This window comes from Oncorhynchus gorbuscha, linkage group LG22 (assembly GCF_021184085.1).
Source record: "Oncorhynchus gorbuscha isolate QuinsamMale2020 ecotype Even-year linkage group LG22, OgorEven_v1.0, whole genome shotgun sequence".
NCBI lineage: Eukaryota > Metazoa > Chordata > Actinopteri > Salmoniformes > Salmonidae > Oncorhynchus > Oncorhynchus gorbuscha.
In genome coordinates, this window is record NC_060194.1 from 37,643,549 (window position 1) to 37,671,547 (window position 27,999).

The 27,999-nt window shown below is 46.1% G+C and overlaps 1 protein-coding gene across 1 annotated transcript in view; it reads right to left on the reverse strand.

The window, feature by feature from the left end:
* LOC124009160 (potassium/sodium hyperpolarization-activated cyclic nucleotide-gated channel 2-like) overlaps window positions 1-27,999 on the reverse strand; it is an 89,120-nt gene that overhangs the window by 16,810 nt on the left and 44,311 nt on the right. The window contains exon 4 of the mRNA XM_046320697.1: window positions 23,149-23,367. Coding sequence (XP_046176653.1) covers window positions 23,149-23,367 — 219 coding nt within the window. The remainder of the gene's footprint in view (window positions 1-23,148; window positions 23,368-27,999) is intronic.

The following is a 27,999-nucleotide window of genomic DNA, read 5'->3' on the forward strand; positions in this document are numbered from 1 at the left end:
ACCCACACCTACTGCTACTCCCAGTTTGAGCATCAACCATATCCCTCTTTGCCTTCTCTGATTGGTGGGTGATGTAGAGGTCATGGGTCAAACCTATCCCCAGGGATTTAGACTCTTAAGTACAGGAGAATGAAGCGACAAAACACTATCTGTTTGGCTGCTGATTGGCTTAAATAGCTGCGGTTTAATTACCTGCTTTTGAAAAACATGTCCAGGTGCCAGATGGATTTTCACAACCTGACAGCACTCCGATGTTTTTGAGAAATGAGAGAAAGGGTTAGCCAATGAGCCACAGCGCTCGGAGGGGGACTGACAAACATCCAAAGAGGATCAAAATGACACCCATTTTCTGTGTCACGTTGATTGGTCCATATGCTGCAGCTAAACAGTGTGAGAGATGTAGCCTAAACTTTGGCATTCATGGATTTCTGTTTAGCACTTGGTGGTGGAATAGTTCTCCATTCACTATTGACAGCATGATGGACAATGTTCTATCACTTGTACTTCTACCCAGAGGCATATAATGGGGTACAAACTGTGTCTGACACTATTTATCCCTTACAGCTAAACACAAAAATAGTAAAAATCCAATGAAAGTAAATGGAAATAGATATGTCATAGCGATTATCAATTCATCACTCATCATGTTGACGCTGAACACCACCCCCCGGTCTGCTTCAGTGACACAAGTGACATCAGTGACACTTATACGTCTCTGCAGCATCTATCTTTAAAGCTGTTTCATCTCAACCCCCCCATGGCCTCCCTTTTCCCTCTCCTCTCTACCCTTTCCTCTCCCCTCAGTCCTCGCTCCTCACCATGAGGAATTCTAATTTGGGTTCAGTGCGGACAGCATTTTCAGATATATAATTAATTCACTGCATTCCGGCTTAAATCACTTCATTATAATACATAGCACATCTAGCAGTGAGTGAGAGGCTGGTGACAGCCAAGTCAAAGCCTGTCTCCCTGTCTCTCTGTCTCCCATCCCGCCAGAGCAGAGGTAAAACAACATCAAAGTCACTACTGCTGTGTTAATTGGATTTATACGGAATCAGAAACACACTGAGATTGACTCTGAGAGACCTAATGTCCACGGGATGTCCACGGGATGTTGGCCTGTGCAAGTCTTACATTTTGTTTTATATTTTCCTCCATTGAATGTCTGAATACGTTTACGTACATCTATGAGCTCCGTCTTTAAAAAAGTGAGTTCCAAAAGGATCATTTGGCTGTCCCCATAGGATAACCATTTCTGGTTTAAGGTAGAACTATTTTGGGTACCATGTAGAACCCTCTGTGGAAAGGGTTCTACAGGGAACCCAAAAGGTTTTTTTACTTAGAAACCAAAAGGGTTCTTCAAAGGGTTCTCCTATGAGGACAGCTGAAGAACCCTTTTAGGTTCTAGATAGCACCTTTTTTTTTAAAGTGTACATATTGATATTTAAACCTCTATATACAGTAAGAACTAATGGTGGCCACAGTAGATCCTAACTCAGTCTGAGTAATGGAGGTGGTCAGAGACTTGATTTGTGTCTGAGAGAAGACAGCCCACATGAAAAAAGACTACAGTTTAGAATCCTATAATAAACTGTAGTAAACTGTAGAAAACTACACTGAGTGTACAAAACATTAGCAACATCTTCCTAATATTTAGTTGCACCCACTTTTGCCCATGGACTACAAGGAATACAAGGTGACATGGACTACAAGGTGTCAAAAGCGTTCCACAGGGAGGCTGGTCCATGTTGACTCCAATGCTTCCAACAGTTGTATCAAGTTGGCTGGATGTCCTTTGGGTGGTGGACCATTCTTGATACATATAGGAAACTGTTTAGTGTGAAAAACACAGCAGCGTTGCAGTTCTTGACACACTCAAACCAGTGCACCTGGCACCTATAACCATACCTCGTTCAAAGGCACTTAAATATTTTGTCTTGTCCAATCACCCTCTGAATGGCACACATACACAAGCCATGTTTCAATTGTTTCAAGGCTTAAAATTAATTCTTTAACCTGTCTCCTCTCCTTCATCTACACTGATATCAAGTGGATTTAACAAGTGACATCAATAAGGGATCATAGCTTTCACCTGGTCAGTCTATGTCATGGAACTAACAGGTCTTCTTAATGTTTTATACACTCACTGTAGTATCCATTGACCATGTGTAGTACTTAAATCAAATCAAATCAAAGTTTATTTGTCACGTGCGCCGAATACAACAGTGAAATGCTTACTTGCAGGCTCTAACCAATGGTGCGGGAAAAAAAGGTATGTTTGTGTGTGTGTGTGTAGGTAAGAAAAGAAATAAAACAACAGTAAAAAGACATTTGAAAATAAGAGTAGCAAGGCTATATACAGACACCTGTTAGTCAGGCTTATTGAGGTAGTATGTACATGTAGGTATAGTTAAAGTGACTGTGCATATATGATGAACAAAGAGTAGCAGTAGCGTAAAAAGAGGGGTTGGCGGGTGGTGGGACACAATGCAGATAGCCCGGTTAGCCAATGTGCGGGAGCACTAGTTGGACGGGCCAATTTAGGTAGTATGTACATGAATGTATAGTTAAAGTGACTATGCATATAAGATAAAGAGAGAGTAGCATCAGCATTAAAGGGGGGTTGGGGAGGCACACAATGCAAATAGTCTGGGTAACCATTTGATTACCTGTTCAGGAGTCTTATGGCTTGGGGGTAAAAACTGTTGAGAAGCCTTTTTGTCCTAGACTTGGCACTCCGGTACCGCTTGCCATGCGGTAGTAGAGAGAACAGTCTATGACTGGGGTGGCTGGGGTCTTTGATAATTGTTAGGGCCATCCTCTGACACCGCCTGGTGTAGAGGTCCTGGATGGCAGGCAGCTTTTCCCCTGTGATGTACCGGGCCATGCGCACTACCCTCTGAAGTGCCTTGCGGTTGGAGGCCGAGCAATTGCCGTACCAGGCAGTGATGCAACCGTACGGGATGCTCTCGATGTTGCAGCTGTAGAACCTTTTGAGAATCTCAGGACCCATGCCAAATCTTTTTAGTTTCCTGAGGGGGAATAGGCTTTGTCGTGCCCTCTTCACGACTGTCTTGGTGTGTTTGGACCAATCTAGTTTGTTGTTGGAGGAATTGTCGGTGAAGCTCTCAACCTACTCCTCTACAGCCCCGTCGATGAGAATGGGGACGTGCTCGGTTCTCCTTTTCCCGTAGACAACAATCATCTCCTTAGTCTTGGTTACGTTGAGGGATAGGTTGTTAATTCTGGCACCACCCAGCCAGGTCTCTGACCTCCTCCCTATAGGCTGTCTCGTCATTGTCTGTGATCAGGCCTACCACTGTTGTGTCGTCAGCAAACGTAATGATGGCGTTGGAGTCGTGCCTGGCCATGCAGTCGTGGGTGAACAGGGAGTACAGGAGGGGACTGAGCACGCACCCCAGGGGAGCTCCAATGTTGAGGATCAGCGTGGCAGATGTGTTGCTACCTACCCTCACCACCTGGGGGCAGCCTGTCAGGAAGTCCAGGATCCAGTTGCAGAGCGAGGTGTTTAGTCCCAGGTTCATGTGTTGAACGCTGAGCTGTAGTCAATGAACAGCATTCTCACATAGGTGTTTCTTTTTTCCAGGTGGGAAAGGGCAGTGTGGAGTGTAATAAAGATGGCATCATCTGTGGATCTGTTTGGGCGGTATGCAAATTAGGGTGGGTCTAGGGTTTCTGGGATAATGGTGTTGATGTGAGCCATTACCAACCTTTCAAAGCACTTCATGGCTACGGACGTGAGTGCTACAGGTCTGAGTCATTTAGGCAGGTTGCCTTTGTGTTCTTGAGCACAGGGACTATGGTGGTCTGCTTGAAGCATGTTGGTATTACAGACTCAATCAGGGACATGTTGAAAATGTCAGTGAAGACACCTGCCAGTTGGTCAGCACATGCCCGGAGCACACGTCCTGGTAATCCATCTGGCCCCACAGCCTTGTGTATGTTGACCTGTTTAAAGGTCTTACTCACGTCGGCTACGGAGAGCTTGATCACACAGTCGTCCGGAAAAGCTGATGTTCTCATGCATGCCTCAGTGTTGTTTGCCTCGAAGCGAGCATAGAAGTGATTTATCTCGTCTGGTAGGCTCGTGTCACTGGGCAGTTCGCGGCTGTGCTTCCCTTTGTAGTCTGTAATAGTTTGCAAGCCCTGCCACATCCGACGAGCGTTGGAGCTGGTGTAGTATGATTCAATCTTAGCCCTGTATTGACGCTTTGCCTGTTTGATGGTTCGTCGCAGGGCATAGTGGGATTTCTTGTAAGGTTCCGGGTTAGAGTCCTGCACCTTGAAAGCGGCAGCTCTACCCTTTAGCTCAGTGCGAATGTTGCCTGTAATCCATGGCTTCTGGTTGGGGGTATGCACGTACAGTCACTGTGGGGACAATGTCCTCAATGCACTTATTGATAAAGCCGGTGACTGATGTGGTGTACTCCTCAATGTCATCGGAAGAATCCCGGGAACATGTTCCAGTCTGTGATAGCAAAACAGTCCTGTAGTTTAGCATCTGCTTCATCTGACCATTTTTTATAGACCGAGTCACTGGTGCTTCCTTCTTTCATTTTTGCTTGTCAAGGATAGAGTTGTGGTCAGGAATCAGGAGGATAGAGTTGAATGGAGGGTGAGGGAGAGCTTTGTTCTCTGTGTGTGGAGTACAGGTGATCTAGAATGGAGGGTGAGGGAGAGCTTTGTACTCTGTGTGTGGAGTGCAGGTGATCTAGAATGGAGGGCGAGGGAGAGCTTTGTCTCTGTGTGTGGAGTACAGGTGATCTAGAATGGAGGGCTCTGGTTGCACATTTAACATGTTGATAGAGATTTGTCTCTGTAGAACTGATTTATTTCCCTGGTTACATTTAACATGTTGATAGAGATTTGGTAGAACTGATTTAAGTTTCCCTGCATTAAAGTCTCCGGCCACTAGGAGCGCCGCCTCTGGGTGATTGGTTTCCTGTTTGCTTATTTCCTTATACAGCTGACTGAATGTGGTCTAGGTGCCAGCATCTGTCTGTGGTGGTAAATAAACAGCCACGAAAAGTATAGCTGAGAACTCTCTAGGCAAGTAGTGTGGCCTGCAATTTATCACAATATACTCTACTTCAGGCGAGCAAAATCTAGAGACTTCCTGAGATTACGTGCACCAGCTGTTGTTTACAAATATGCACAGCCCCCCTCCTCGTCTTACTGTGTGCTGTTCTATCCTGCCAGTACAGCGTGTATCCTGCCAGCTGAATATCCACGTCGTCATTCAGCCACGATTCCCTGAAGCATAGGATATTACAGTTTTTGATGTCCCGTTGGTAGGATATTCGTGATTGTACCTCGTCTAGTTTATTGTCCAATGATGCACGTTGGCGAGTAATATTGACGGTAACGGCAGCTTCCCTAGTTTCCTTCTGCGGGTTCAGACGAGGCATCCAACTCTTCTTCCTCTGCGTCGCTTCCTTTTGCGAACAATTGGCATGTCTACCCTGCGGGGTGTTTGGAGGATATCGTGTGAGTCCTGCTTGTTGTTGTTGTTGTTGTTGTTGAAGGAATCTTTGTCTAATCCGAGGTGTCCTGATATCCAGAAGCTCTTTTCTTCTGTAAGATACGATTTCAGAAACATTATGTACAAAATAATTTACAAATATCGTGAAAAAACCCACATAATAGCACTATTGGTTAGGAGACCGTAAAACGGAGGCCATCTCATCCATTTCCGTTATTTCCATCATTCTTAGTTTAGCTAAATGGTATAGCAGTTCTCAACAGACATTCGGGTGCTGTCGTAAATTCGCTCTGGCAATCTACTCCGATTTCAGAGCACTCTCGTTTGAGTGTACCAGAGCGCAGAATAATGAATTTATGAGTGATCAACACCAGTTGAATGTGGCCGGTGTCAGTAAACGTCGGTAAAAAAGCGTAATTAAATTGTTGCCAGCAGCACAGCTACAGTCACCAACGCTCTGAAAAACATGAAAACTGCCTAACCAGCTCTGCTAGGGCGAGTAAAATGGTCAGAGTGATCTCATTTTTGTCTGGAAGTAGCTAGCAAGCTAGCCAATGTTAGCTTGGGTGCTTGACTGCCGTTGTAAGGTCAGAACGCTCAAATCAACCCAACTCCTGGGCCAGAGCGTCCAGTGTGCGCTGCGAGAACGAAACACCCTGAATTTAACAAACGGACAATCTGACAAGGCTCTGAATTTACAAGTGCACACTGGCACTCCACATTGAATGAACACACCCAATGTCGTAAAATGTCTAACTAGTCATGTGTTATGCTAACTAGCTAGCAAGAGGTTGCATAGCAACAGCATTAACTTCTGGTAGACAGGTGAAGAGCTAGTACGCTCAACTAAAAGCATACTGTTTACAGAATACTAAAATGAACTAATAGTATATACTATGCAGTATATACTCATTAAGTATGTAGTATACAGTATGTTAGTATGGGTATTGGAGCACAGCTCATGTATTGTGTTCTCTACTGTTTATAGAAAAGTGCAGAAGCGCTGAAGCATCTGTTTAGACCCCAGTCTACCTACCTACAGGTTATGGAAATGTTGCATTTTTAGTATTTCTTCAGTAGGTTTCCTGAAGGAGAAAGACGGCACTTCTATGTCAAGACAATCAATCAAAAACACTACAGTAAATACTACAGTAATGTCCGCAAAAACATTACTGTAAATACTACAGTATACTACAGTCAGCAAAGATATTACATGAATTACTATGGTATATACTACAGTTTTCTTTTAATACATCATTTATACTATAATTAACTGCAAATACTACAGTGTACTACAGTAAATACAACAGTAAGGTATGCAAAAACACTGCAGTGAATATTATAGTATTTATACCATAGTATACTATAGTCATTTTTTGTGGAGATCACTTCTGTGGCCGACATGTAAACAATACGCCATCCTCCTACATGCTTCAGGCAACGCAGCTTGGGCTGTGAAAGACGTCTGCTGAGTACTGAGCTACGATACTGTCCAGCCTTTAGGGTGACCAATCCTGCACTAACACACCTGATTAATCCAATGACTCTCGGCTGATTCATTGGATTAGGTGTTTCAATGCTGGGCCATGCACCCACTTCATCTGTCCAGGACCAAGATTGGCTGGTGGCCATCCCCCTGTGCTACAGTGTGAACCCACAGAGACAGACTGACTCCACTCTCATCAGGGGCAGAAGGTTTAAATGACACTTAGTAATATTTGGAGGCATAGAGAATCCCTCCAGCCGAGAGCAGCTTCACTGGACTGACAGTTTCTTTTCTGGGTGTTTTAATAAACATACAGTGGTCCTCAGCTCAGAAACCATAATCCCTAGCAGAGCAGAGTCGTTGGAAAAACTGACAGCAGATCATGAGGAGTAGAAAGTTTCTATTGGAATGTACTGACTTGGCCTCTCTGCAATGCATGGTGGAGTGGTAAAATGGATTAGAGTTATTAAAGAGACCAGGAAATACAAATGAGAGACAAACTATTACAACTCTTTCAGTTCCATTCAGTGAGAAGAGTTCCATTACACTCCAAGTGCAGTCTGACATGGATGCCTAATCCTCCTTCATTTGATTCGGTAGGATAAAATGATTCCATTCACCTGTTCAAGAAGTTCTAGAACACCAATATTCTGATAAGATTGTATTTGTAAAACCAGTCACTCTCTGTTGTAAAATCAGCCACTCTCTGCTGTAAAACCAGTCACTGTCTGCTGTAAAACCAGATACCTGGCAGGTTGTTCATCTCTCCCTGGGAGACACCATTCCTCACCGATGAGACACACCGTGTATCACACAGAGAACTTTTAGCACCCGTTGCCAGGGGCACGAGAAGAAGGATGAAAGGTAATGGAGAACCGTCTCATTGCAGATCTAATAGAGGTGAAATACAACGAGTAGGATTGGTAACAAAATGTGATCCAACATGATTTACAACTAGGTAATTACATTTCGCTCCTCATAGGAAAGACCTTGAAATGAAATGAAAAGTAGCATTGCTGTAACAGAGGATATTCCCAGACAAACATGACTATTATTGTCCTGACATCTCTGACTATGGCCCAAAATCGCATAGAAAAGGTAAGAGGCAAGAGACTTCAGACCATCTATAGCTCATAAGTCTCCCCCCCCGCTCGGTTCCCTGTAGCGGTCAGTTAGCACTGCACCTCTCAAGGACACAGCCAACAGAGAGAGGGAAGGAGAGAGAGAAGGGGAAAGAGCGAGAGAAGGACAGGGAGAGAAAGAGAGTGTGAGAGAGAGAGAGAAAGAAAGAGAGAGAGAGAGAGAGAGAGAGAGAGAGAGGGGGGGGGAGAGAAGGTCCGAGAGAGAGAGCGAGAGAAGGACAGGGAAAGAGAGAGAGGACAGAGAGGGAGAGAGAGAGAGAGATTGGGTGGGAGAGGCAGGGAAAGGGAGAGAGGGAGATTGGGTGGGAGAGGCAGGGAAAGGGAGAGAGGGAGATTGGGTGGGAGAGGCAGGGAAAGGGAGAGAGGGAGATTGGGTGGGAGAGGCAGGGAAAGGGAGAGAGGGAGATTGGGTGGGAGAGGCAGGGAAAGGGAGAGAGGGAGATTGGGTGGGAGAGGCAGGGAAAGGGAGAGAGGGAGATTGGGTGGGAGAGGCAGGGAAAGGGAGAGAGGGAGATTGGGTGGGAGAGGCAGGGAAAGGGAGAGAGAGGGCCATGGTGGGGACATCACCTTCAGGACGACATTGGCAGCAGGTCTGCTGCCTCATCAATTCTGCTGCTGCCCAGAGGGACGTCATATCTCCCACTCCACCTTTCCCTCCTCTTCCACATCTCCCTCCCTTAACCCCCCTGATACCCCCAGCCCGCGGCAACGCGGCTCTACCTGGGTGAACACACCCGCTCACTCCGATTGGCTGCTGAGATGTAGGAACACTGCCCCAGCACGACAACAACAGAGACTCTGCTTGGAGACAGGAGACATGACTTGTGCTGCTAACGCTGCTGCTAACACCAGGCGACACTACTGCAACACTACTCATTAGCACTAGACTACAGCTTGCTGGCTGGGCTCTGCAGGTATCTACCTGGGATCTACAGAGAAACTATATGGTGTTATACTGCTATACAACAGGTTCTATCTGGTACCTATGTCAAAGATCAGTTTGTAGGCCAGCTTACTACCAACTAGTTACAACCAAAAGATGCCTAGTGGTTCAATAATAAAATTAAGTAATTCTTACTTTACTTATAAATCACTACATTTTACGATGTCATTGTTACATAGCCTATCATTTGTGAATTATTATGCATAGCAGAAGTAATATGACGGGAAAGAATAGCCTAGCAGTAAAGGAATAATGGTAGTTCATTCATTTAGTAGTACTACTAATACGCAGGAAATGAAGCTATAATTTCACTGCACGTTTCAGGCAACATGATCATCACCATAGTTAGAACACAACTGATTGTTGTTGTATCACTGCAGTAATCAGTATCATCATTAAAACGCTTTGTCGTCACATTCTGGAAGCAGCACATTTAAAACCGCCACTCATCTGGGGAGCAAAACACATGCCCAAAGGACATCAAACAAACACTTCAAAGGACAGACACGTTTGTGATGGTTGGAGATTTGTCAGGGTGGAGATGTGTCAGGGTGGAGATGTGTCAGGGTGGAGATGTGTCAGGGTGGAGATGTATCAGGGTGGAGATGTATCAGGGTGGAGATGTATCAGGGTGGAGATGTATCAGGGTGGAGATGTATCAGGGTGGAGATGTATCAGGGTGGAGATGTGTCAGGGTTGTGATGTATCAGGGTGGAGATGTGTCAGGGTGGAGATGTGTCAGGGTGGAGATGTGTCAGGGTTGTGATGTATCAGGGTGGAGATGTGTCAGGGTGGAGATGTGTCAGGGTGGAGATGTGTCAGGGTGGAGATGTGTCAGGGTGGAGATGTGTCAGGGTTGTGATGTATCAGGGTGGAGATGTGTCAGGGTTGTGATGTATCAGGGTGGAGATGTGTCAGGGTGGAGATGTGTCAGGGTGGAGATGTGTCAGGGTTGTGATGTATCAGGGTGGAGATGTGTCAGGGTTGTGATGTATCAGGGTGGAGATGTATCAGGGTGGAGATGTGTCAGGGTGGAGATGTGTCAGGGTTGTGATGTATCAGGGTGGATATGTGTCAGGGTGGAGATGTATCAGGGTGGAGATGTGTCAGGGTGGAGATGTGTCAGGGTGGAGATGTATCAGGGTGGAGATGTATCAGGGTGGAGATGTGTCAGGGTGGAGATGTGTCAGGGTGGAGATGTGTCAGGGTGGAGATGTGTCCCTGTCAGGGTGGAGAGGTGTCAGGGTGGAGATGTGTCCCTGTCAGGGTGGAGAGGTGTCAGGGTGGAGATGTGTCAGGGTGGAGATGTATCAGGGTGGAGATGTGTCAGAGTGGAGATGTATCAGGGTGGAGATGTGTCAGGGTGGAGATGTGTCCCTGTCAGGGTGGAGAGGTGTCAGGGTGGAGATGTGTCCCTGTCAGGGTGGAGAGGTGTCAGGGTGGAGATGTGTCAGGGTGGAGATGTATCAGGGTGGAGATGTGTCAGGGTGGAGATGTATCAGGGTGGAGATGTGTCAGGGTGGAGATGTGTCAGGGTGGAGATGTATCAGGGTGGAGATGTGTCAGGGTGGAGATGTGTCAGGGTGGAGATGTGTCAGGGTGGAGAGGTGTCAGGGTGGAGACGTGTCAGGGTGGAGAGGTGTCAGGGTGGAGATGTGTCAGGGTGGAGATGTGTCAGGGTGGAGATGTATCAGGGTGGAGATGTGTCAGGGTGGAGAGGTGTCAGGGTGGAGATGTATCAGGGTGGAGATGTGTCAGGGTGGAGATGTATCAGGGTGGAGATGTGTCAGGGTGGAGATGTATCAGGGTGGAGATGTGTCAGGGTGGAGATGTGTCAGGGTGGAGATGTATCAGGGTGGAGATGTGTCAGGGTGGCTTTGATTATGCACATATGACTGTAAGTCTTTTTGGATAAAAGTGCCTGCTAAATGGCATCCATTGTTATTATATTAATACTACTACCGTGGCTAGCTACTAGTCATTTTATTTTACAGATTGTGTTTTATCACCAATGCTCTTAAAAACATTACTTGATAATATAACACCCATAACAGTCTAACTTCATAATATAATTTTATAATCATGTAATTTAATAGTAATTTCATGTGTCAAAATGACTCTATGGTCATGTAACAGGGATCCAGAGGTGTGGATCCATTTTCTTTCCCTGGGGGACAGAATTTTTCCTGATTTGGTAACCTAACCAGGTATAAATCCAGACCATATCGGGTAGGACACTGATTAATCAGTTGGAAAAAGGCTTTGTTTGGGCTATGATGGGACCAGAGTTTTTCTAATTAGGTCACATGGTTTAAAAAAGAACTCCTGGAAAAACTCCTGGGCCTAGGGCAGCAACCTTGTTCATATAATATATGATATCTTTTATATTAGACTAACCTGTGAGGGGTGTTTACACAGACAACACCTGTACAATAGAATTCAAAGGGCTGAGCTTTGCTTTATGCAGGTTTGTATCGTGTAGGCCTATGCAACTATAATTAAAAGAGTAACTCACAGTCTGTCATCACTAGCGTTGTGTTGTTCATTTCAGGTAGGCTCATCATTTTGGATTGAAAAGGTCAAGGTAGCCTAGCCAACGGAACCAAATTTGGTCATATTAACATTTTCAGAAAATATATTTATGTATTTATAATAATTTACACAAATAAATGGGTTATAAATGCATAACACTAACAATATTCCTTTGTTTACCCTTTACCCTGTTTACTCTCCCCGGATATGACCCTGGCTGTAGCATATGAAGCTGTGGTTGTTATCCGTAGCCTAAAGTTGATCCGTCTGAAAAATCATCTAATTTCCATCCCATACAGCATGTCAGATTGATAACGTTAAGGTGGAGGCTGCTGCAACATTTCTGTGAAGGGTTTTTGTTTGTGTCTGTTGGGAGTGAGGTGTTATCACACTTGCTAAATAAATACCGGAGGAAAGAGGAGAGCGCTCATTGTGCTTTACTGGACGACTTGCCTTGTGCCGGCCCGCACAACCTGTGATTTCTGTGAATCTGATTGGTCAAGACACACACAAGAACCTACTATGACATGAACGACAGATACATTATTGTATGTGAGTTGACAAATCATAAAGCAAAACAGTCTAAAAAATGAAAATGTTTCCCTCTTGTTAACACTTTTGCATCAATATTCTCATTAAGCTAAATAAAACATGTTGGTGTGTTCAGAAGAAAATTGACCAAAAATACAAAGGAACAAAGAAATACAAAGGAACTTTGGAGACTGGAAGAGGCATTTTCTCTGCACAGGTAGAGTCCTGTCTGTGCATGTGCCTGGTACTGCCTCATCATTTTTAACACTTGAAAACACTTCATTTAGTCTACATCATCATGAATATTGAGTCTGGTTGGCTGATACTCGCATCAGAGAGACACAGAAAGGCATAGAGAGGCAAATCACAAGCAGTAAAATAAGTCAAGCTAGCTAATCAGCAGATTTACATAAATCATCGACATCAATGATCAGCTGATACCCTACCCCTTGTTCCTGATGTCACTGTCTTTAGGAGGCACTGGAACTAGCTTGCTTACAGTTTGTGATGATGATTGAATGTGTTGTTGCAGAAATAAATAGGCCTATGTTCAAAATTACTTTTATTTTGAGCACATGCCCTCTGAGAAAGGTCTGTGCATGGACCTGGTTAGGTTGTTGCAGGAAAGAGGGAGAGCGAGAGCGAGAGCGAGAGAGAGAGAGAGAGAGAGAGAGAGAGAGAGAGAGAGAGATAGATAGATAGATAGATAGATAGAGAGATAGCAGAGACTCTACCTTCCCATTAGGAGGAGTACAGGGATTAGACAAGAGTTAGGGTAGACAGTAAAGGATGGAGGTGAGAGAGAGAGGGATGGAAGGAGAGAGGGAGGGGTGGAGGGAGAGAAGGATGAAGGCAGAGAGAGAGAGTGATAGAGGGAAAGAAGGATGAAGACAGAGGGAGAGAGGGATGGAGGGAGAGAAGGATGAAGACAGAGGGAGAGAGGGATGGAGGGAGAGAAGGATGAAGACAGAGGGAGAGGGATGGAGGGAGAGAAGGATGAAGACAGAGGGAGAGGGATGGAGGGAGAAATCAAAGGATGAAGACAGAGGGAGAGGGATGGAGGGAGAGAATGATGAAGACAGAGGGAGAATATTCTCATGGAGGGAGAGAAGGATGAAGACAGTGGGAGAGAAGGATGAAGACAGAGGGAGAGAGGGATGGAGGAAGAAGGATGAAGACAGAGGAACTTTGAGAAGGATGAAGACAGAGGGAGAGAGGGATGGAGGGAGAGAAGGATGAAGACAGAGGGAGAGAAGGATGAAGACAGAGGGAGAGAGGGATGGAGGGAGAGAAGGATGAAGACAGAGGGAGAGAGGGATGGAGGGAGAAAGGATGAAGACAGAGGGAGAAGAAGGGATGGAGGGAGAGAAGGATGAAGACAGAGGGAGAGAGGGATGGAGGGAGAGAAGGATGAAGACAGAGGGAGAGAGGGATGGAGGGAGAGAAGAATAAAGACAGAGGGAGAGAGGGATGGAGGTAGAGAAGGATGAAGACAGAGGGAGAGAAGGATGAAGACAGAGGGAGAGAAGGATGAAGACAGAGGGAGAGAGGGATGCAGGGAGAGAAGGATGAAGACAGAGGGAGAGAAGGATGAAGACAGAGACAGAGAGAGGGATGGAGGGAGAGACAGGATGAAGACAGAGAGAGAAGGATGAAGACAGAGGGAGAGGGATGGAGGAAGGATGAGAGAGGGAGGGGATGGAAGATGAGAGGGAGAGGGATGGAGGGAGAGAAGGATGAAGACAGAGGGAGAGGGATGGAGGGAGAGAAGGATGAAGACAGAGGGAGAGGGATGGAGGGAGAGAAGGATGAAGACAGAGGGAGAGGGATGGAGGGAGAGAAGGATGAAGACAGAGGGAGAGAAGGGATGGAGGTGAGAGAAGGATGAAGACAGAGGGAGAGATGAATACAGAGGGATGAAGACAGAGGGAGAGACAGAGGGATGAAGACAGAGGAGATGAGGGATGAATACAGGGAGAGAAGGATGAAGACAGAGGGAGAGAAGGATGAAGACAGAGGGAGAGAGGGATGGAGGGAGAGAAGGATGAAGACAGAGGGAGAGAAGGATGAAGACAGAGGGAGAGAGGGATGGAGGGAGAGAAGGATGAAGACAGAGGGAGAGAAGGATGGAGGGAGAGAAGGATGAAGACAGAGGGAGAGGGATGGAGGGAGAGAAGGATGAAGACAGAGGGAGAGGGATGGAGGGAGAGAAGGATGAAGACAGAGGGAGAGGGATGGAGGGAGAGAAGGATGAAGACAGAGGGAGAGAGGGATGGAGGGAGAGAAGGATGAAGACAGAGGGAGAGAGGATGGAGGGAGAGAAGGATGAAGACAGAGGGAGAGAGGGATGGAGGGAGAGAAGGAATGAAGACAGAGGGAGAGAGGGATGGAGGGAGAGAAGGATGAAGACAGAGGGAGAGAAGAATGAAGACAGAGGGAGAGAAGGATGAATACAGAGGGAGAGAAGGATGAAGACAGAGGGAGAGAAGGATGAATACAGAGGGAGAGAAGGATGAAGACAGAGGGAGAGAAGAATGAAGACAGAGGGAGAGAAGGATGAATACAGAGGGAGAGAAGGATGAAGAGAGGGAGAGAAGAATGAAGACAGAGGGAGAGAAGGATGAATACAGAGGGAGAGATGAGAGGGAGAGAAGGATGAAGACAGAGGGAGAGAAGGATGAATACAGAGGAGAAGAGAAGGATGAAGAGAAGGATGAATACAGAGGGAGAGAAGAATGAAGACAGAGGGAGAGAAGGATGAATACAGAGGGAGAGAAGAATGAATACAGAGGGAGAGAAGAATGAAGACAGAGGGAGAGAAGGATGAATACAGAGGGAGAGAAGAATGAAGACAGAGGGAGAGAAGGATGAAGACAGAGGGAGAGAAGGAATGAAGACAGAGGGAGAGAAGGATGAATACAGAGGGAGAGAAGGATGAAGACAGAGGGAGAGAAGGATGAATACAGAGGAGAGAAGAATGAATACAGAGGGAGAGAAGGATGAATACAGAGGGAGAGAAGAATGAAGACAGAGGGAGAGAAGGATGAATACAGAGGGAGAGAAGGATGAATACAGAGGGAGAGAAGAATGAAGACAGAGGGAGAGAAGATGAATGAGGGAGACAGAGGGAGAGAAGAATGAAGACAGAGGGAGAGAAGAATGAATACAGAGGGAGAGAGGGAGGGATGAAGACAGAGGGAGAGAGGGATGGAGGATGAATACAGAGGGAGAGAAGAATGAATACAGAGGGAGAGAAGGATGAATACAGAGGGAGAGAAGAATGAATACAGAGGGAGAGAAGGATGAATACAGAGGGAGAGAAGGATGAATACAGAGGGAGAGAAGGATGAAGACAGAGGGAGAGAAGAATGAAGACAGAGGGAGAGAAGAATGAAGACAGAGGGAGAGAAGGATGAAGACAGAGGGAGAAGAGGATGAATACAGAGGGAGAGAAGGATGAAGACAGAGGGAGAGAGATGAAGACAGAGGGAGAGAAGGATGAATACAGAGGGAGAGAAGGATGAATACAGAGGGAGAGAAGAATGAATACAGAGGGAGAGAAGAATGAATACAGAGGGAGAGAAGGATGAAGACAGAGGGAGAGAAGGATGAATACAGAGGGAGAGAAGGATGAATACAGAGGGAGAGAAGAATGAATACAGAGGGAGAGAAGAATGAATACAGAGGGAGAGAAGGATGAATACAGAGGGAGAGAAGGATGAATACAGAGGGAGAGAAGAATGAAGACAGAGGGAGAGAAGGATGAAGACAGAGGGAGAGAAGAATGAATACAGAGGGAGAGAAGGATGAAGAGGAGAGAAGGATGAAGACAGAGGGAGAGAAGGATGAAGACAGAGGGAGAGAAGAATGAATACAGAGGGAGAGAAGGATGAATACAGAGGGAGAGAAGGATGAAGACAGAGGGAGAGAAGGATGAAGACAGAGGGAGAGAAGGATGAATACAGAGGGAGAGAAGGATGAAGACAGAGGGAGAGAAGGATGAATACAGAGGGAGAGAAGGATGAATACAGAGGGAGAGAAGGATGAATACAGAGGGAGAGAAGGATGAATACAGAGGGAGAGAAGGATGAATACAGAGGGAAGGATGAATACAGAGGGAAGGATGAATACAGAGGGAGAGAAGGATGAAGACAGAGGGAGAGAAGGATGAATACAGAGGGAGAGAAGGATGAATACAGAGGGAGAGAAGGATGAATACAGAGGGAGAGAAGGATGAATACAGAGGGAGAGAAGGATGAATACAGAGGGAGAGAAGGATGAAGACAGAGGGAGAGAAGGATGAATACAGAGGGAGAGAAGGATGAATACAGAGGGAGAGAAGGATGAATACAGAGGGAGAGAAGATGAATACAGAGGGAGAGAAGGATGAATACAGAGGGAGAGAAGAATGAAGACAGAGGGAGAGAAGGATGAATACAGAGGGAGAGAAGAATGAAGACAGAGGGAGAGAAGGATGAATACAGAGGGAGAGAAGGATGAATACAGAGGGAGAGAAGGATGAATACAGAGGGAGAGAAGAATGAATACAGAGGGAGAAGAAATACAGAGATGAATACAGAGGGAGAGAAGGATGAATACAGAGGGAGAGAAGAATGAAGACAGAGGGAGAGAAGAATGAAGACAGAGGGAGAGAAGGATGAATACAGAGGGAGAGAAGGATGAATACAGAGGGAGAGAAGGATGAATACAGAGGGAGAGAAGGATGAAGACAGAGGGAGAGAAGGATGAATACAGAGGGAGAGAAGAATGAAGACAGAGGGAGAGAAGGATGAATACAGAGGGAGAGAAGGATGAAGACAGAGGGAGAGAAGGATGAAGACAGAGGGAGAGAAGAATGAATACAGAGGGAGAGAAGGATGAATACAGAGGGAGAGAAGGATGAATACAGAGGGAGAGAAGAATGAAGACAGAGGGAGAGAAGAATTAAGACAGAGGGAGAGAAGGATGAATACAGAGGGAGAGAAGGATGAATACAGAGGGAGAGAAGGATGAATACAGAGGGAGAGAAGAATGAAGACAGAGGGAGAGAAGGATGAATACAGAGGGAGAGAGGGATGGAGGGAGAGGGAGAGAAGGATGAATACAGAGGGAGAGAAGGATGAATACAGAGGGAGAAGAATGAATGAAGACAGAGGGAGAGAAGAATGAAGACAGAGGGAGAGAAGAATGAAGACAGAGGGAGAGAAGAATGAAGGATGAAGACAGAGGGAGAGAAGAATGATGACAGAGGGAGAGAAGGATGAATACAGAGGGAGAGAAGGATGAATACAGAGGGAGAGAAGAATGAAGACAGAGGGAGAGAAGGATGAATACAGAGGGAGAGAAGGATGAATACAGAGGGAGAGAAGGAAGAATGAAGACAGAGGGAGAGAAGGATGAATACAGAGGGAGAGAAGAATGAAGACAGAGGGAGAGAAGGATGAATACAGAGGGAGAGAAGGATGAATACAGAGGAGAGAAGGATGAATACAGAGGGAGAAGATGAATACAGAATGAAGATGAATACAGAGGGAGAGAAGAATGAAGACAGAGGGAGAGAAGAATGAAGACAGAGGGAGAGAATGAATGAAGACAGATGAAGACAGAGGGAGAGAAGAATGAAGACAGAGGGAGAGAAGGATGAATACAGAGGGAGAGAAGGATGAATACAGAGGGAGAGAAGAATGAAGACAGAGGGAGAGAAGAAGATGAAGACAGAGGGAGAGAAGAATGAAGACAGAGGGAGAGAAGGATGAAGACAGAGGGAGAGAAGGATGAATACAGAGGGAGAGAAGGATGAAGACAGAGGGAGAGAAGGATGAATACAGAGGGAGAGAAGAATGAAGACAGAGGGAGAGAATGAAGGATGAATACAGAGGGAGAGAAGGATGAAGACAGAGGGAGAGAGAGGAGAGAAGAATACAGAGGGAGAGAGGGATGGAGGGAGAGAAGGATGAAGACAGAGGGAGAGAGGGATGGAGGGAGAGAAGGATGAATACAGAGGGAGAGAAGAATGAAGACAGAGGGAGAGAAGGATGAAGACAGAGGGAGAGAAGAATGAAGACAGAGGGAGAGAAGGATGAAGACAGAGGGAGAGAGGGATGGAGGGAGAGAAGGATGAAGACAGAGGGAGAGAAGGATGAAGACAGAGGGAGAGAGGGATGGAGGGAGAGAAGGATGAATACAGAGGGAGAGAAGAATGAAGACAGAGGGAGAGAAGAATGAAGACAGAGGGAGAGAAGAATGAATACAGAGGGAGAGAAGGATGAAGACAGAGGGAGAGAAGGATGAATACAGAGGGAGAGAAGGATGAATACAGAGGGAGAGAAGGATGAATACAGAGGGAGAGAAGGATGAAGACAGAGGGAGAGAAGGATGAAGACAGAGGGAGAGAAGGATGAATACAGAGGGAGAGAAGGATGAATACAGAGGGAGAGAAGGATGAATACAGAGGGAGAAGAAGAATGAAGACAGAGGGAGAGAAGAAGATGAATGACAGAGGGAGAGAAGAATGAAGACAGAGGGAGAGAAGGATGAATACAGAGGGAGAGAAGGATGAAGACAGAGGGAGAGAAGGATGAATACAGAGGGAGAGAAGAATGAATACAGAGGGAGAGAAGGGAGAGAAGGATGAATACAGAGGGAGAGAAGGATGAATACAGAGGGAGAGAAGAAATGAAGACAGAGGGAGAGAAGAAATGAAGACAGAGGGAGAGAAGGATGAATACAGAGGGAGAGAAGGATGAATACAGAGGGAGAGAAGAATGAAGACAGAGGGAGAGAAGGATGAATACAGAGGGAGAGAAGGATGAATACAGAGGGAGAGAAGAATGAAGACAGAGGGAGAGAAGAATGAATACAGAGGGAGAGAAGAATGAAGACAGAGGGAGAGAAGGATGAATACAGAGGGAGAAGATGAATACAGAGGGATGAATACAGAGGGAGAGAAGGATGAATACAGAGGGAGAGAAGAATGAAGACAGAGGGAGAGAAGAATGAAGACAGAGGGAGAGAAGAATGAAGACAGAGGGAGAGAAGAATGAAGACAGAGGGAGAGAAGAATGAAGACAGAGGGAGAGAAGGATGAATACAGAGGGAGAGAAGGATGAATACAGAGGGAGAGAAGAATGAAGACAGAAGGAGAGAAGAATGAAGACAGAGGGAGAGAAGAATGAAGACAGAGGGAGAGAAGGATGAAGACAGAGGGAGAGAAGGATGAATACAGAGGGAGAGAAGGATGAAGACAGAGGGAGAGAAGGATGAATACAGAGGGAGAGAAGAATGAAGACAGAGGGAGAGAAGGATGAATACAGAGGGAGAGAAGGATGAAGACAGAGGGAGAGAAGGATGAAGACAGAGGGAGAGAAGAATGAATACAGAGGGAGAGAAGGATGAATACAGAGGGAGAGAAGGATGAATACAGAGGGAGAGAAGAATGAAGACAGAGGGAGAGAAGAATTAAGACAGAGGGAGAGAAGGATGAATACAGAGGGAGAGAAGGATGAATACAGAGGGAGAGAAGGATGAATACAGAGGGAGAGAAGAATGAAGACAGAGGGAGAGAAGGATGAATACAGAGGAGAGAGGATGGGAGGAGGAAGGATGAAGACAGAGGAGAGAAGGATGAATACAGAGGGAGAGAAGGATGAATACAGAGGGAGAGAAGAATGAAGACAGAGGGAGAGAAGAATGAATACAGAGGGAGAGAAGAATGAAGACAGAGGGAGAGAAGGATGAAGACAGAGGGAGAGAAGAATGAAGACAGAGGGAGAGAAGGATGAATACAGAGGGAGAGAAGGATGAATACAGAGGGAGAGAAGAATGAAGACAGAGGGAGAGAAGGATGAATACAGAGGGAGAGAAGGATGAATACAGAGGGAGAGAAGAATGAAGACAGAGGGAGAGAAGAATGAATACAGAGGGAGAGAAGAATGAAGACAGAGGGAGAGAAGGATGAATACAGAGGGAGAGAAGGATGAATACAGAGGGAGAGAAGGATGAATACAGAGGGAGAGAAGAATGAAGACAGAGGGAGAGAAGAATGAAGACAGAGGGAGAGAAGAATGAAGACAGAGGGAGAGAAGAATGAAGACAGAGGGAGAGAAGAATGAAGACAGAGGGAGAGAGGATGAATACAGAGGAGAGAAGGATGAATACAGAGGGAGAGAAGAATGAAGACAGAGGGAGAGAAGAATGAAGACAGAGGGAGAGAAGAATGAAGACAGAGGGAGAGAAGGATGAAGACAGAGGGAGAGAAGGATGAATACAGAGGGAGAGAAGGATGAAGACAGAGGGAGAGAAGGATGAATACAGAGGGAGAGAAAGAATGAAGACAGAGGGAGAGAAGGATGAATACAGAGGGAGAGAAGGATGAAGACAGAGGGAGAGAAGGATGAAGACAGAGGGAGAGAGGGATGAGGGAGAGAAGGATGAAGACAGAGGGAGAGAGGGATGGAGGGAGAGAAGGATGAATACAGAGGGAGAGAAGAATGAAGACAGAGGGAGAGAAGGATGAAGACAGAGGGAGAGAAGAATGAAGACAGAGGGAGAGAAGGATGAAGACAGAGGGAGAGAGGGATGGAGGGAGAGAAGGATGAAGACAGAGGGAGAGAAGGATGAAGACAGAGGGAGAGAGAGGGAGAGAAGGATGGAGGAGGGAGAGAAGGAATGAATACAGAGGGAGAGAAGAATGAAGACAGAGGGAGAGAAGAATGAAGACAGAGGGAGAGAAGAATGAAGACAGAGGGAGAGAAGGATGAAGACAGAGGGAGAGAAGGGATGGAGGGAGAGAAGGATGAATACAGAGGGAGAGAAGAATGAAGACAGAGGGAGAGAAGGATGAATACAGAGGGAGAGAAGGATGAAGACAGAGGGAGAGAAGGATGAATACAGAGGGAGAGAAGGATGAATACAGAGGGAGAGAAGAATGAAGACAGAGGGAGAGAAGAATGAAGACAGAGAGGAAGAGAAGGATGAATACAGAGGGAGAGAAGGATGAAGACAGAGGGAGAGAAGGATGAATACAGAGGGAGAGAAGAATGAAGACAGAGGGAGAGAGGGATGGAGGGAGAGAAGGATGAAGACAGAGGGAGAGAAGAATGAAGACAGAGGGATGAGAGGGATGGAGGGAGAGAAGGATGAATACAGAGGGAGAGAAGGATGAATACAGAGGGAGAGAAGGATGAAGACAGAGGGAGAGAAGAATGAAGACAGAGGGAGAGAAGGATGAAGACAGAGGGAGAGAGGGATGGAGGGAGAGAAGGATGAATACAGAGGGAGAGAAGAATGAAGACAGAGGGAGAGAAGGATGAATACAGAGGGAGAGAAGGATGAAGACAGAGGGAGAGAAGGATGAATACAGAGGGAGAGAAGGATGAATACAGAGGGAGAGAAGAATGAAGACAGAGGGAGAGAAGAATGAAGACAGAGGGAGAGAAGGATGAATACAGAGGGAGAGAAGGATGAATACAGAGGGAGAGAAGGATGAAGACAGAGGGAGAGAAGAATGAAGACAGAGGGAGAGAAGGATGAATACAGAGGGAGAGAAGGATGAATACAGAGGGAGAGAAGGATGAATACAGAGGGAGAGAAGGATGAATACAGAGGGAGAGAAGGATGAATACAGAGGGAGAGAAGAATGAAGACAGAGGGAGAGAAGGATGAATACAGGATGGATACAGAGGAGAGAAGGATGAATACAGAGGGAGAGAAGGATGAATACAGAGGGAGAGAAGAATGAAGACAGAGGGAGAGAGGGATGGAGGGAGAGAAGGATGAAGACAGAGGGAGAGAAGAGGGAGGAGATGAATACAGAGGATGGAGGGAGAGAAGGATGAATACAGAGGGAGAGAAGGATGAATACAGAGGGAGAGAAGAATGAAGACAGAGGGAGAGAGGGATGGAGGGAGAGAAGGATGAAGACAGAGGGAGAGAAGAGGGAGAGAGGGATGGAGGGAGAGAAGGATGAATACAGAGGGAGAGAAGGATGAATACAGAGGGAGAGAAGAATGAAGACAGAGGGAGAGAAGGATGAATACAGAGGGAGAGAAGAATGAAGACAGAGGGAGAGAAGGATGAATACAGAGGGAGAGAAGGATGAATACAGAGGGAGAGAAGGATGAATACAGAGGGAGAGAAGGATGAATACAGAGGGAGAGAAGAATGAAGACAGAGGGAGAGAAGGATGAATACAGAGGGAGAGAAGGATGAATACAGAGGGAGAGAAGGATGAATACAGAGGGAGAGAAGAATGAAGACAGAGGGAGAGAGGGATGGAGGGAGAGAAGGATGAAGACAGAGGGAGAGAAGAGGGAGAGAGGGATGGAGGGAGAGAAGGATGAATACAGAGGGAGAGAAGGATGAATACAGAGGGAGAGAAGAATGAAGACAGAGGGAGAGAGGGATGGAGGGAGAGAAGGATGAAGACAGAGGGAGAGAAGAGGACAGAGGGAGAGGATGGAGGGAGAGAAGGATGAATACAGAGGGAGAGAAGGATGAATACAGAGGGAGAGAAGGATGAAGACAGAGGGAGAGAAGAATGAAGACAGAGGGAGAGAAGGATGAATACAGAGGGAGAGAAGGATGAAGACAGAGGGAGAGAAGAATGAAGACAGAGGGAGAGAGGGATGGAGGGAGAGAAGGATGAAGACAGAGGGAGAGAAGAATGAAGACAGAGGGAGAGAGGGATGGAGGGAGAGAAGGATGAAGACAGAGGGAGAGAAGAATGAAGACAGAGGGAGAGAAGAATGAAGACAGAGGGAGAGAAGAATGAAGACAGAGGGAGAGAAGAATGAAGACAGAGGGAGAGAAGAATGAAGACAGAGGGAGAGAAGAATGAAGACAGAGGGAGAGAAGAATGAAGACAGAGGGAGAGAAGAATGAAGACAGAGGGAGAGAAGAATTAAGACAGAGGGAGAGAGGGATGGAGAGAGAGAAGGATGAAGACAGAGGGAGAGAGGGATCAGGGAGAGAAGGATGAAGACAGAGGAATAAAGGGATAAAGTATTTTTACCTTCTCCTGGTACTGTCGTCGGGACGAGTCCAGGGACTGGATGAGTGCGGTGGCATGGCCTATGAACACAGCGTAGCAGGTGGCCCCTACGATCATGCTGAGCATGGTGAGCCAGATATCAGACAGGCTCTCCGGGGCCTGCCGACCGTAGCCGATACACAACATGTGGCTCATTGCCTTGAACACTGCAAATGAATACAGCTCAGACCATGTGTCATTCTGCAAAGAGAAAAATGAAAGAGAAAATGAAATTAAATATGTATGAAAGACAGAGGAAAACACATTTGGGGAGGAGAGGAGAAGAAACAAAAAGAGGAAAGTCTTGAAAGTTTTTGAGTTGGTGACTCAAAGTAAGAGACTGAGAAGAAGTGATAGACAGAGGAGAGTAGAGACAGAGAGAAGAGGATAGATGGAGATAGAGAGGAGGGTAGAGGGAGATAGAAAGGAGGGTAGAGAGATATAGAGAGGAGGGTAGAGAGATATAGAGAGGAGGGTAGAGAGATATAGAGAGGAGGGTAGAGAGATAGAGAGAGGAGGGTAGAGAGATATAGAGGAGGGTAGAGAGATAGAGAGAGGAGGGTAGAGAGATATAGAGAGGAGGGTAGAGGGAGATGGAAAGGAGGGTAGAGGGAGATGGAAAGGAGGGTAGAGAGATATAGAGAGGAGGGTAGAGAGATATAGAGAGGAGGGTAGAGTGATATAGAGAGGAGGGTAGAGAGATATAGAGAGGAGGGTAGAGGAAGATAGAGAGGAGGGTAGAGAGATAGAGAGAGGCCTGGGCCCTGACAGTAAATTTCAGTAAGACCAAAATAATGGTGTTCCAAAAAAGGTCTAGTCACCAGGACCACAAATACAAATTCCATCTAGACACTGTTGCCCTAGAGCACACAAAAAACTATACATACCTTGGCCTAAACATCAGCGCCACAGGTAACTTCCACAAAGCTGTGAACGATCTGAGAGACAAGGCAAGAAGGGCATTCTATGCCATCAAAAGGAACATACATTTCAACATACCAATTAGGATCTGGCTAAAAATACTTGAATCAGTCATAGAGCCCATTGCCCTTTATGCTTGTGAGGTCTGGGGTCCACTCACCAACCAAGACTTCACAAAATGGGACAAACACCAAAATGAGACTCTGCACGCATAATTCTGCAAAAATATCCTCCGTGTACAACGTAGAACACCAAATAATGCATGAAGAGCAGAATTAGGCCGATACCCACTAATTATCAAAATCCAGAAAAAAGCTGTTAAATTCTATAACCACCTAAAAGAAAGCGATTCCCAAACCTTCCATAACAAAGCCATCACCTACAGAGAGATGAACCTGGAGAAGAGTCCCCTAAGCAAGCTGGTCCTGGGGCTCTGTTCACAAACACAAACACACCCTACAGAGGCCCAGGACAGCAGCACAATTAGACCCAACCAAATCATGAGAAAACAAAAAGATAATTACTTGACACATTGGAAAGAATTAACAAAAAAACAGAGCAAACTAGAATGCTATTTGGTCCTAAACAGAGAGTACACAGCGGCAGAATACCTGATCACTGTGACTGACCCAAAATTAAGGAAAGCTTTAACTATGTACAGACTCAGTGAGCATAGCCCTGCTATTGAGAAAGGCCGCCGTAGGCAGACATGGCTCTCAAGAGAAGACAGGCTATGCGCACACTGTCCACAAAATGAGGCGGAAACTGAGCTGCACTTCCTAACCTCCTGCCCAATGTATGACCATATTAGAGACACATATTTCCCCCAGATTACACAGATCCACAAAGAATTTGAAAACAAATCCAATTTCGATAAACTCCCATATCTACTGGGTGAAATTCCACAGTGTGCCATCACAGCAGCAAGATTTGTGACCTGTTGCCATAAGAAAAGGGCAACCAGTGAAGAACAAACACCATTGTAAATACAACCCATATTTATGCTTATTCATTTTATCTTGTGTCCTTTAACCATTTGTACATTGTTAAAACACTGTATATATATAATATGACATTTGTAATGTCTTTATTGTTTTGAAACTTCTGTATGTGTAATGTTTACTGTTAATTTTTATTGTTTATTTCACTTTATATATACACTTTATATATTATCTACCTCACTTGCTTTGGCAATGTTAACACATGTTTCCCATGCCAATACAGCCCTTGAATTTAATTGAATTGAATTAAAGAGGGGGGTAGAGAGTTAGAGAGAGAATAGGGTAGAGAGATAGAGAAAGGAGGGTAGAGAGATAGAGAGAGGAGGGTAGATAGAGAGACGAGGGTAGAGAGATAGAGAGAGAAGAGGGTAGAGAGATAGAGAGTTTGAATTGATAGAGAGAGGAGGGATGGAGAGATAGAGATGTAATTGAATTGAGAGAGAGGGGGGGTTACAGAGATAGAGAGGGTAGAAAGAGAGAGAGAAGGGAAGATAGAGAGAAGAGGGTAGAGAGATAGAGAGAGAGGATGGTTGAGGGAGACAGAGAGGCTGGTAGGGAGATAGAGAGGACGGTGGAGAGATAGAGAGGAGGGTAGCGAAAGAGAGGAGGGTAGAGAGAGAGTGAGAGAGAGAGGATGGTAGAGAGAGAAGAGGGTAGATAGAGAGGATGGTAGAGAGATAGAGAAAGGAGGGTAGAGCGATGGAGAGGAGGGTAGAGAGAGAGGTGGATAGAGAGATAAAGAGAAGAGAGGAGAATAGAGAGATAGAGAGAGAGAGAGAGAGAGAGAGAGAGAGAGCGAGACAGAGGATGGTAGAGAGAGAGAGAGAGAGAGAGAGGAGGGTAAGGAGACAGAGGATGGTAGAGAGATAGAGAGGAGGGTAGAGAGAGGAAGGTAGAGAGATGTAGGGAGATAGATAGGATGGTAGGGAGATAGAGAGGAGAGTAGAGAGATGTAGGGAGATAGAGAGGATGGTAGGGAGACAGAGAGGAGGGTAGGGAGATAGAGAGGAGGGTAGAGAGATGTAGGGAGATAGAGAGTAGAGTAGAGAGATGTAGGGAGATGGCGAGGGGGGTAGAGAGATAGAGAGAGGACGGTAGAGAGATGTAGGGAGATAGATAGGATGGTAGGGAGATAGAGGGGAGGGTAGAGAGATGTAGGGAGATAGAGAGGAGGGAAGAGAGATGTAGGGAGATAGATAGGATGGTAGGGAGATAGGGAGGAGGGTAGAGAGATGTGGAGAGATAGAGAGGATGGAACAAGGCAGAAAGCATTAGGGACAAAGGAGACAAGGAGAGGAAGTTGTTTAAATGAGGACTCAGGGGAGATAAAGAGGAGAGAGTTAGATGGCACGAACAATAATTAGGGAGGGTGAGAGACAGAGGGGGAGAGAGAAAGCAAGAGAGAGTGAGAGTGGGTTAGAGACAGTGAGGGGGAGAGAGAGAGGGAGACAAGGGAGAGAGAGGAGGGGAAAGACAGAGGAAGAGAGAGAGAGAGATAGAGAGAGCGGTTTGAGACAGTGAGGGAGAGAGAGAGAGAGAGGGAGAGACAAGGGAGAGAGACAAGGGAGAGGGAGGAGAAAGACAGAGGAAGAGAGAGAGAGATAGAGAGAGCGGTTTGAGACAGTGAGGGAGAGAGAGAGAGAGAGAGAGACAAGGGAGAGGGAGGAGAAAGACAGAGGAAGAGAGAGAGAGATAGAGAGAGCGGTTTGAGACAGTGAGGGAGAGAGAGAGAGAGATAGAGAGACAGAGAGAGAGAGAGACAAGGGAGAGAGACAAGGGAGAGGGAGGAGAAAGACAGGGAGAGACAGAGAGAGAGAGAGACAAGGGAGAGAGATAAGGGAGAGGGAGGAGAAAGACAGGGAGAGACAGAGAGAGAGAGAGAGAGAGAGAGACAAGGGAGAGAGACAAGGGAGAGAGACAAGGGAGAGGGAGGAGAAAGACAGAGGAAGAGAGAGAGAGATAGAGAGAGCGGTTTGAGACAGTGAGGAGAGAGAGAGAGAGAGAGAGACAAGGGAGAGAGACAAGGGAGAGGGAGGGGAAAGACAGAGGAAGAGAGAGAGTAATAGAGAGAGCGGTTTGAGACAGTGGGGGAGAGAGAGAGAGAGAGAGAGAGAGAGAGAGAGAGAGAGAGAGAGAGAGAGAGAGAGAGAGAGAGAGAGACAAGGGAGAGAGACGAGGGAGAGGGAGGGGAAAGACAGAGGAAGAGAGAGAGAGATAGAGAGAGCGGTTTGAGACAGTGAGGGAGAGAGAGAGAGAGGGAGAGACAGAGAGAGAGAGAGACAAGGGAGAGAGACAAGGGAGAGGGAGGAGAAAGACAGGGAGAGACAGAGAGAGAGAGAGAGATTGGGAAATCCTGTGAGGCCTAATCAGTGAGAGGTAGAGAAGGTTCTGAGCTGATTTCCACCGAGAGAGACTTTAATGAGAGGTCATTAAATATGCCCTTTCACAAATCGTAATATAAATCCACACACACACACAGGGTGGCATTCTCTGTGCTAAAGACCCCAAAACCTTGCAGAAGATTATTTTTTAATGACGTCCGTTTTATGGCACCGATAATTTATAGGAACATAGGAGCAGTATTACAAACTCATTTTGTAGTAATGTAATGAAATGGTGCTGTTAGTTTTTGGTACAATCACAGCAATTTCTTGCAGTGAGAGCTGTCTAGTCAACAGAAAATGTCCAGGACGGAAGCAATGAAATGACAAGTTCAAATAGCCTAGCCAAGTCCTAATACTTTTGGATAGCTTCCTTTCCTTGTCTGCTCTCCTTGTTGAAAGCTGGGGACGAATTTAGTTGGCAGTTGAACAGACAGTGATAACCTCTACAATCCTTCCATCTGTCAGGGGTTGGGTTAAATGTGGAAGACACATTTCAGTTGAATGCATTCAGTTGTCCAACCGACTAG